The sequence below is a fragment of the Equus przewalskii genome, chromosome 17 (genome assembly GCF_037783145.1).
Source record: "Equus przewalskii isolate Varuska chromosome 17, EquPr2, whole genome shotgun sequence".
Lineage (NCBI taxonomy): Eukaryota > Metazoa > Chordata > Mammalia > Perissodactyla > Equidae > Equus > Equus przewalskii.
This window is the reverse complement of record NC_091847.1, coordinates 15,943,060-15,954,539: the sequence shown is the minus strand read 5'-3', so window position 1 is coordinate 15,954,539 and position 11,480 is coordinate 15,943,060. Positions and strand designations below refer to the sequence as shown.

The 11,480-nt window shown below is 39.7% G+C and overlaps 1 protein-coding gene across 1 annotated transcript in view; it reads left to right on the top strand.

The window, feature by feature from the left end:
* Positions 1–1,300: 1,300 nt before the first annotated feature.
* The window catches only part of ACTR3 (actin related protein 3), a 55,924-nt gene continuing 45,744 nt past the window's right edge, over positions 1,301–11,480 (top strand). The window contains exon 1 of the mRNA XM_008535394.2: positions 1,301–1,724. Within this exon, the coding sequence (XP_008533616.2) occupies positions 1,681–1,724 (44 nt within the window). The 5' untranslated portion in view covers positions 1,301–1,680. The remainder of the gene's footprint in view (positions 1,725–11,480) is intronic.

The window sequence follows — 11,480 nt, the reverse complement described above, 5'->3', positions numbered from 1 at the left end:
TGAGCAATACTTACCTGTCAAATGAATGGAAAACCCATAGTCCATCCCCCAGGTAGACCTAACACCACACTAGGTGATCTTCTGGAGTGAATTAGACATCCTTGGTTAGGAAAAATATTTTTATTTTCAGCCTCATATAAGCAAATCCATGAGGTTTATCAGAAGATAAGCCTGGTGGAGAGGAAAGCTATTAACCTTCTCGTTTCCCCGTGTCGGGTCCCAGATCACGACCTGGGAACTTGGTAGAAACGAAAATTACCAGGCTCCACTCCAGACCACCTAATCAGAGAACTCTAGGGGTGTGGCTCAGCAATCTGTTTTTTTTTTAAATTTTTTTTTTAAAGATTTTATTTTATTTTTTCTCCCCAAAGCCCCCCAGTACACAGTTGTATATTCTTCGCTGTGGGTCCCTGTAGTTGTGGCATGTCGGACGCTGCCTCAGCGCGGCCCGATGAGCAGCGCCATGTCCGCGCCCAGGATTCGAACCGAGGAAACACTGGGCCGCCTGCAGCGGAGCGCGCGAACCCAACCACTCGGCCACGGGGCCAGCCCCTCAGCAATCTCTGTTTTAACAAGCCTTCCACAAATTCTGATGTACGCTTAAGTCTGAAAACCATTGCTCTAGGCTTTCCAGTTTTTAACCTTTTTCTTTTTTTAATTAAATTCTTTGGTCCTTAATCCTTGGTATGATCCTGCTAGCAGAATAGTAGAATCTTCAACTACTTCGGAGGGAATTCTTTGTCATCATCCAAAAGCCTTGAATAAAGGCCTGTTTGTGTAGAGTATACTACGTAGAATATAGTCCCCGGTTTGCCTTCCTTGTGGGCACAGCCCTGCCTTTTGGGGGGCCTACAATCTAAACAACGTTGTAACAACGCACAAGTATAACTGAATAAAACCACGGCACAAAGGAGGAAGAGCCACGGTGCAAGCCTTTGTCCATCCGTCCCCGACTGCTCACCCTCGGCCTGATAATCGCTCTTTTCCACACAGAAAAGCAGCAACGCAGGTTATAAGAATGATTGTGTGCCGCTGACAACCTTTTCACTTAGGCCGTTTTCCCTGGGGCACTGGAGAAGATATTTGTGGCTGCGGGACGCGGTTCCAACCCTTTCTCAACCTAGCATCCAAGTAATTGAAACTAAAAGCCCTTTCCACCTTCCAAAGGAGAATGGGAGGCCGGGGCTGACTTCCCCGCCCCTACCTCTGGGAAGACCCGAAGTGGAGTCCTGGCGCGTCGGGAGGGGAGCGGCGCCGCCAGCCGCTCCTCGCTGCGCATGCTCTCGCGCCCCTCCCGCTCGGAGGCGGAAGCGGGAGCGCTGGCGGCCCGGGCCTGGCCGGGGCGTCGGCACCGGCGGCCATCTTGGCTTCCTTGGGAAAGGCGGCGTGAGGGGAAGAAGTTGTAGGGTGGGGGCAGGAGTGAGGAGGAGGGGAGAACTGAGGGGAGGAGGCCGCGGCGGGGCAGGGCGGGGACTGCCTGCCCGCCTGGGTTGCGGAAGTGGTAGCGGCTGACCGAGCCTGCTGCTTTCTCTCTGCTGCTTCGGCGTCCCGGCTCCCCCCCGGACGGAGAGGGCGGCCCGGCCGTGGATGGTCAGATAGCGCCTGCCTCCCGCCGCCAATCCCTGGCCCCAAGCAGCACGGAGCAGACGGCGGCAGCGGCAGCAGCAGGCGAGGAGGAAGATGGCGGGACGGCTGCCGGCCTGTGTGGTGGACTGTGGCACGGGGTAAGGGGGCGCCGGGCGGGGGTGGGGAAACTGAGGCGGAGGTGGGAAAATGGTGGGGAAGGGAAGAGGCCGGGAGATGAATGGTGCGGCTCGGTGCCGCCGCCGCCGCTGCCGGTGTCATTCCTCGTCTGGCCGGGTTGCGAGGGGTGGGGCCCGGACCCAGGGCCTCCCTTGTCCTCTTGCTTCTCCTGTGGGGCCGGGGAGGGGGGCGCGGGGCTGAGAACCCCCTGGGAGCGCCTTCTCCCCGGGCCCTCCGGGCCCTTACCCCCGCGGTGGGCTGCGCCTCCCCAGGAGATGCGGGGACGGTCGCCTGCCGGGGGCCGGCGGGCACGCTGGGGTGGTCACGGCGGCCGGGGCACCCGGCTCTCCTTTTCCTCCGCGCCCCTTCCTGCCCCTGGGTTTGGGGACTGGGGGCATCGCGCGCTCAGGGACGGGCCTGGCAGAGGAACGAGAAAAGAGAAGCGCTCTCTCCTTGTAGGCTTTGCAAGATTGCTGTGACAACACTCTGCCCAGGGTGTGGGTGGGGAAAGGGGAGACTCGGACTCCGAAAATGGGAACCTAGGTCGGGGCTTGCGACTGACCACCCACCTCCTCTTCCTTTCTGACTCCCGGTGTTTTCCAGCTCCCACTGCGTTTTTACCGGTGAAACAAGTCACATTTTAGTTTGAGAGAGAAAGATGTCATGTGTTAGTTCTCCTGCCTCAAAAAAGTCCCCCAGTGAGCAAGCGCGCTGCAACTTCCTTAGTTTTGTCAAAGCCGCTTCCTGCTTTCAGTCTTTTATACCCTTATAAGGTAGTTTTTCGTTTCCAACCTGAACACTTCTTATTAGAACTTTCAAAATTAAGCAGATTTCAAATAGACTGAGTTACTGGGGCTGGGTATCAATTTAAGTGAACTTAAAAATGCTTATTTGTGTTCCACAGGGAGGGAGGGAGGGAGGGAAGCAGCCAGGATAATAAACGAATGTAAGTTGTACACGTTCATTCTCTGACGGTATCTTACCGCGAGAAGGAAGGTATAGAGTTAGAAGGGGATGTGCTTGCTTTTCAAGTTGTTGTTTATCATAGATCTGTAGGGTAAAAAGTAGAATGGCGTTAAAGTGCTTGTTCCTTTTGTATTAATAGGCATTTTAGGGAGTTACACTTTGTACTTAAGTAGAAAATACTATGGATATTTTAATGTAGAATGGCTGCTTTATGTTACAACATTGGAAGTGTTTTGTGTGTCTGTGTCGTGTGCTGATACATTATTACATCTCTAATTACATACAAAATACTCCAATTTTGGGGGGCAGGGGATGATTGTGACAGCTGGATTGCCAGCCATTTTTTCCCCTCTTTTAAAGTTATTCAGCAAACTGTTGTTACTTAAAGGATGGTATGCTCTTCACTCTATTTGCTCTCTGTGAAATTTCCCTAATCTTCATTCTCATAACTTTATCCTAGTGTGGCAGTTTCTAAAATCCCAGCCATGTTTAGGGAAGCAACCGATTTATTAATATTTTACCTTGGAAAACACCAGCCTACTTTAGCATTGGAACTTTGATTTTTTTTGTTTTTTTTGATGGACAGCTCATTAAAGTTATTTTTTTCTTGAACCAGTCTCATTTCTCTGAACTGGTATTTTTTTTCCCCTCTTCCTTCTTAGTTTAACTGATGAGTAGTTTTATGTTTAGAGTGAGTTTTTAAGTTAGATTTGGCTTGAGAAGGAATTTTCAAGTGTGTTTTGTTAAAGTGAAAAATACTGCTGCATAATTAATATTTATGCTTTAGAAATTACTGGGTTTCAATAAAATTAGTGTAGATAATTCTTGCTCTAATAAATAGCATAGTAACATCTTAAGCAGGACGTTACTTTTTCTCTTTTCATTTTTCCCCTTTTGAAATACAGTTTTGATTATTTTTGAGTTAGTATACTAGACATTTCATTGAGGTTAACTGTCCTTAAGTGACCTCTTCGATAGGGCAACCTTGAATTTAAAACACATGCTGAGTGATCAGGAGGTGTGGGGAGAGGGTTCTGTCTATACTTAGGATATTGTTGTTTTGATATTTCAGTTACTACATTTTACATTATTACAGTAGTTTTATTTCACAGAGAGGTTGTTAACTGGACACTCATTCTGATTTGCATGGAACTGATTAGGATTCCCCATTGCCTCCCTCACTTTCTTTTACCATCTGTCACAATCTGAAATTCCACCTGTAGAGATCCATTTATTTTGGTCTTCAAAAGGCTTTTTGGTCTTTCTTGTTGCCTATTAATGCCACTCCTGAAAAGTTACACCTTCAGCTTTGCTAGCACATAGAGGATAGCTCATTGAAATTGGGCCTTTGACAAGCATCTCTAAGTAAGGCGTTAATAGGGAGTTTTATGTTCCAGGATACTGTGGTCCCCATATGCAAACTGCACCTATAATTTGTGTGTTCCTTTGTGCTTTAGAGAATGCATTGTCTCTTCAGTCTAATTACAATTACCCACTTAATGTAAGTGAAAAATTATCACCTGAATCAGGTTGCTTATTGCATTTCATTATTTAAGTTAGGGAGAGGTGACTGAAAAAAGTGGCCATCTGTGAAACTTGTTAGTCTTAGATAAGAAAAGCTGTAAGTGTTAGGAAACATGAAGCTTAACGTAAAATTAGAGATCCTCCCGCAAAGATCCTTTATCTCAACAGGAGATAAAGAATCACCTAAGCTCAGATCATAAAAAAGTAACTCCTTTTGAAAAGAATTTAGAAAGAAATACTTTTTTCATATTGATACCATATCTACACGCTTTTTTGGTCTGTATTGGAATAGTACTGTAGAATAAAATTTGACACAGAGATTCTCATTGATGGAGCTGGTTGCTTAAGAACTAAATTATCAACTCAAACCTGCTACCAGCGGTGAGGAAAACAATTTTTTAAAGAAGCATTTTTTAAAACATTCTGACACTTGCAAAGTTAAGATTATCCTGTTATTTTCTGCATGTTTTCACTCAGATTTCTTCAACATTCAAACCAGATAAAGGAACTCCTCATTTTTACTTTTATTATGTTGTAGCTTGGTTACAGAGCTTTGCATTGTGAAATTTCCTTTTTCTTTACGTCTTTTTCCCCCCTCATAAATACTGCATTGGTAAGTTATTTCCACTGATATGTTAGCAGAGATTAATAGCTTTATTGTAGAATTCTTGGATATCTTCAGATCTAGAATAAATTAAGGAATTTCTCTAATTGACTTAAACTTATTAGCAGTCTTAAAATGTAAACATAAATATTTTGTTGGAGTCAGTGGATGAGGAGCTTATTTTCTTCATCCAGTGGCCACATTCTAGCAATTAGTACAGATAGGATGATCTTGTTTGAGAGCAGTGGGGAAGAGCTGAGTGGGTGGTGGAAAACGTAAGTGGGAAGTTCATGTTTCTTACAGGAATTCTATATATAATATTTAATAATGCTATTTTTTTGGCCATCTCCAAGGGCAGAAACATTCACAGTATGTTGTTGTTACCAAAACCATTTATTAAAATTCTCATTCCTTCATGGGTCACATTTTGCCTACTGTTTGAAGTAAGTGTAACACACATGGTCCTGTCGAGAAGTCAGATTCTTAGACTTACCTAAAATCTCTCTCTCCTTTCCTTCCTGCCAATCTCTTTTCCTGCCTGCCAATTTTGTGTTGAAATGTTGACTTTGGATTGCCTATATATTTTATCTAATAAACTTTCCAGCCTTATTGTAAAACACAGTTCAGAAATTTTATTTTTAAGCACCGAAGGGAAAGATCCATTAGTGGAGGACCTGTTGGCCAGGGTTTTTACCACCTTATCTTGTTTGATCTGGTGACAGCTATTTTTACCTCATTTTACAAGTGAGAAAACAGGATTAGAGAATTTAAATTACTTTTTTAATGTCATGTAGTTAGCAGATGATGAGAATTGCTATTTGGACTTAAGTTTTTCTAAATACAAAAACACTGTGTTTTTTCTGTTGCATCATGCGGAGTCCTGAACCCCTTTTCAGAACTATGGATGTTGCTTTATTTTTATTAATAAGGTTAATGCTGTTTATTCTTGTTTAAAGTAATCTTATTGAAAAATTCTAGGCTTATGCATTTAATTTAATTATTTAGAGACACTTTTCTGTGCAGATCTTTCTGATTTGATTTAAATTTTTTTTCTAGATATGTGAATTCCTAGTCTTATTTCCTTGTCACTATGCTTAAATTTAATCTCTAGAAAACATTTACTCTCTAGAGTTTGTTTATTAGGAAATACTAACAGCTAACGTTTCTCAAGAATTATGTGTCAGGCTCTATGCTAAATGGTTTATAATATCTCATTTACTTTTCATATCAACCCGAGAAGTATTATGTCCATTTTGAGACAGGAAAATTTAGGTTTAGAGAAGTTAAACTACCTGCCTAAGGTATTGTAGCAAGTAAGTGTGGTCGAGCCACTACACTATATAATAAGTAGTCTCCCTACATAAAGAATGAGCCTTTAACTTTTTTTTTTTTTTTTTGGTGAAGAAGAATGGCCATGAGCTAACCTCTCTGCCAGTCTTCCTCTTTTTTTTTGCTTGAAGAAGATTGTCCTTGAGCTAACATTTCTGCAAGTCTTCCTCTGTTTTGTGTGTAGGACGTTTCCACAGCATGGCTTGATGAGTGGTGTATATGTCCGTGCCTGGGATCCAAATCTGTGAACACCAGGCCACCGAAGCAGAGTGTGCAAACTTAACCACTATGCCACCAGGCCAGCCTCAGCCTTTTACAATTTTGAATCATTTAGATATTTTTGAGAGAATTCATATATGATGTTATAAAGGCAGAAAGAGGTGTTAGTAACTTAAGGATTAGTTGCACAGGTAAAATAAGCAGTAGTGTCAAATCAAGGCTTACCGTATACTTAGCAGCAGGCCAGGTGCACTTGGAGTTATAATGAAAATGTATAATACAATCTGCTCTCAAGAATCTTAGTGAGATGAGCTAAAAATCATTAAAAAAAATTAAGAGAGTGTGGGCCAGCCCAGTGGCTCACCAGTTAACTGCACATGTTCTGCTTTGGCGGCCTGGGGTTTGCCAGTTCGGATCCCGGGTGAGGACATGGCACCGCTTGGCAAGCCATGCTGTGGCAGGTGTCCCACATATAAAGTAGAGGAAGAGGGGCATGGGTGTTAACTCAGGGCCAGCCTTCCTCAGCAAAAAGAGGAGGATTGGTGGCAGTTAGCTCAGGGCTAATCTTCCTGAAAAAAAAAAAAAATTAAGATGATAGAAGACTGCATTTAATCAAATGTTAAGATATGTGCTTTTCCTCCAGTCATAGCAGTTCTGTAGGTTGTAAGGAAAGAAAGATGATTGTGGTCAGGAAGAGCTGAGGAAGTTTTAGTGAAGGTAGGCTATGAGGTCTCCTTTTAAGGATTTGGGTAGAGCAGGGGAAGGAAAAGCATATCCAGCAGAAAGGGGGTAGCTGAGTCTTGTGTTTAGCCCTCTTAGTATGTGTTGCACCACTCTCTACCTTATGAATGGAGGACTAGCTAATAACATAATGCAGATCCAGGTTATGTAATGTGAAAAGGAACTGACATTTATTGAGCACTTACTGTGTACCAGGTGTTCATTATATGTCACCAAAGCTTTGATCCACAATAATTTTACTTGATAGAGAATAAAAATCCTCTAGTAGAGGAGTGAAGTGTTGAAAATAGGACTTTTAGAATACTTGCAGACAGTACTTGGTGTAGGATCAAATGTAGAAGAGGTGTTTGGGATGAAGTAATGGGACCTGGAGTGTAGTAAAAACCCAGATCTTTGTTGAATGAATGAATGAATTAACAAACAGGAATTAGGGGTGTGGTTTAAAAAAACTACATCAGAAACACTCTGTACCCAGTGACTCAGAATCTCAAGGGTTGGGCCTGGGAATAGTCATTTAAATGGGCTTCCTAGACGATTAAGCAGCCCTCTCGGCACCCTTTGCGGAAATTCTGAAATACAGTATTGGCAGTGGGAATGGAGCAGAAGACATAAATTTGGGAATGGTTGCTTCTTTTGTTTTGTTTGTACCTTTCTTCTGGCAATTACATTGTTTTGTATTGTTTATTTATGGTCAGCAAAAGCTTTATAGTCAGAGATGTTTTTGATTTCAAGCTGTACCATTTATTAGCTGTATGACCGCGTACATTTCAAACTCTGCCTGTCTTATTTTTCCCATCTGCCATTTGGAGATCATAGTAACTACCTTATGAGTGTTTTGTTTCAGATGATGCGTGAAAATGGTTCAGCACAGTACTTGGCACATAGTAAGAGCTCAGTACATTGTAATTATTATAATTGTCAGTTAGCTCCATTTTTTATTGAATTGAAGTTCTTAGGGGAAGGAACACAGTGTCTTAGGCTTATTTTCTTATCTCCTGCAGTGCTTTGCCTACCACAGTTCTTTGCACAAAGTGTTTTTTGCTGATTTAAGAGTTGGAGGTATAGTTAGGACTTGGCAATTGATTCTAGTGGATTGTAAATAGGCATCAATGAAGATTTCAAGATTGTGAGTTTGAGTGGGATGGTAAGGGAGTTGGTTTTAAGAAGCTGAGTAGAATTGAAGTTTGTTATTGAATATGGAATGATGATCTGTAATTGGAAATGTTCTAGAGGAAGTTAAAAATACAGGAAGTGTAGGAATGAAAGTGGAAATTTGGCAATCATCATTATAATTTACAAATTGAAGCTAATAAAATGACAATTTAAAGAGAAAACAAAAAGATTGAATATTAATGTTCCTTGTTTAAAAAAGTCTTGGATATGTGATCTGGATTCTTGAGCATCACGTGGCTTGAAGTGGTGAGTGGTCAGCTATGCTGACAGCCAATCTCCTGTCTCATCCCACTTCTTTAAGAGAAAATCTGTAGGAGAGGTAGGGCTAAATTTCCCTCCACAGTATTCCTTCTGGTCCAGCATGCTCCTCCTCCCCTCCAACATGTGGAAACAACTAACTGCTTGGACTAGGGGCAGAAGTGTAGAATGGTTAAAATGTAGCTTCAAGCAGTATGTTTTCTGAAGCAAAATTCCCCTATAATAAAGGCATTTGAATGCTTACCTGTAATTCTATTGCAACTTGTAGCCTCTTTTATGACACTACTGATCTGTAGTAGCCACTGGCATAAAGAGGCAAGAGCAAAGCAGTTAAGTAATAATAACACTACATTAACATGCTTTATAGCTTACCGAGCACTTATAAATTAATGAATTATTAAGTAACGGTGCAAGATAAGGTGATGTTATTGGATTAATGTTTTAAATTTGGTTTGTCAAAATAGGATAATGATTACTTTGTGTGCTAGTTGTTTTATATCTTTATGTGAGCCTTTATGTTATAAAATATATAAAAGATATGTACATAACTTATTTAAACCAGAGCAAAAGGATAAATAACGTCCTCCTTTTTCCAAAGGACCATTTCGTGGAATTTTAGTAATTTTCTTTCAAAATTTTTTTCAAAACCGTTCCAGACTATTGATTTAAACTCAAGTCATTCTTACATACTCCTTGCAAACAGGAAAGGAACAGTCTTGAATTTGTGTGTCATATGTATTCTTTTTCCCTTCTACTCCTCTGTCCTTTCTACCGATAAAACCCACCTCAAAAGAATATCTTCTTTATCTCTTCTGATACTGAACATTCCATCTTTAAACATTCTCTCCTTTAAGGCTTCTTGCCCTTTGTGGAAATGCAGTGTTTTTGAGAAGGGTATCTTTAAGACTTTTTCAGTTACAATATTTAGTATGAATGAAGGGTTGGTACAAAGAGGATAAAAGTCTTAAAAAGGCAAATTATGGTGCAAAACACCTTACAGTTTAGTGTTGGTTTTGAAAATATGTAAAAATATAAACTATTTTTAGTATTAACCTGACAAAACACATTTGCTTACTTAAAGTTTTAGAGCTTAATATAATTAGATACAGTGCGCTTTTCCTCTGCTATAAGCATTTAAAAAATTTGGTTACTTCAAGGCTACAAAAATAGCATGTAATGTGTACTTGTGAAACTTAAGTTAGTAAATTAAGGGAGATGGCTAATGACTCACAGAATTATGGAGCTGAAAAAGACTTTAAGAAATAATTTGATCTGCTGTTTACTCACAAATAAAACAGAAGTCCAGAGTTGAGAAATGTCTTTCAGGAGTATTCCTAGTTATTAATTGATAGCATTCTTGAATTCTCTTAAGTTTTCTTAGGAGTTCACATTTATGAGTTATAGTAGTTGAAATAACATAATGTATGTTATTTATGTTAAAGTAGTGTTGGTTGAGGCCTGGTGCAACACATGCATCAGAATTCTTTAGTGTTTCTCTTGTAATACAAATGCATGCTATATGGCACAAATGAAAAACTGTAATTTTATGTTCTCCAACATGACATTTTAAACCAAGTTCAGAAACTATTTGCATAAAATGCTCTTTTTGAAGAAATATACTTTTTTTATTGTTTCAGAGATTTAAATCTTAGATATATTTTAGTTACTGAATTTCAGTCAAAGACTTATTACATGGGATGTGTACAACCCATTTCAAGGCACTCTAAAAGAGTTTTGCTTTTGAGATAATTATTTATAACCTTTTCAGAAACCCTGTCAAGTGGTTACTGTTGTATAATTACCATTTTAAAGATGAGGAAACTGAGGTATAGAGAGCTTAAGTAACTTGCTTACAGTGGATACAGTTAAGTTAGTAGATGTAGAATTTGAGCCCTGAGACACTCTTAATTCCAGAGCCCACTGTATAAAGCCCCCAGTTGGGTTATATTCAACAAGGGTGGTTAAACTGTCAACCCAGTTTTTGTAGTATTCAAATTTACATATACATATTTAAAAAATCTATTTTTAGAACCACTAATTTTTAGTACAATTATGAAATACATAGGGAGGTCTTAGTGATCAGTTCATTGAGCTGATTAACCTGAAACATATGCAAGTTAAATGAGAGGATTATTTATTATCCATTTGCATATTGCAAGGACATATATTGTATCTAACGTGGTAAAGCTGATAGTTGCTGGTTAATTCAGGACAACTCAATTAAGGAAATGATGTTTAATTACATATAACTTGAAAATGAAGGTATACGTATTTCTGAAGCTGCAACTTAAGAATTAATAATTGATGCATTAAAAAAGTAATTTCTCATTAATGACTGCATAAAACACAGAAATGAAACTCTTGAACTTTTTTTAATTTTTAATTTTTTAATTTTAATTTTTAATTTTTTTCATTTTTTTCCCCAAAGCTCCCCGGTGCATAGTTGTGTATTTTTAGTTGTGGGTCCTTCTAGTTGTGTAAACTCTTGAATTTAAGAATAAGAAGAACTTAGGAATATAGGACTATAAAAAAGAAATTTTTACGTTAGGTTCAGAGGAGTTAATATTTGGTATTTGACTCTGAAAATAACAAATAGATTAAGGGAAGCATATGGGTCACCAGAAAGTAGTTTTTTTTTTTTTTTCTAACGTAGAATTAAAGAGATTATCTCTGGAGTATATGATGAATTTGGATGAATTTTATCTAAAAAAGCACACAGAGTGTTAGTAAAAGCTTGCATGTTTTCTGTTTGAAAGTGTTTATTTTAAAATTTTGCTTCATAATAATCTACAAAGGTCGAGGTAACAGAGCAAAGGAAAAAGACTTTTTTCGGCTTTTTTTCTGTCTTTTCTTAGTTAATTTGTGATTTGTATAAAAGACTAGTTGAGAATTTTATTGCTTCCAAAATGCCTTTCAAAGGGAC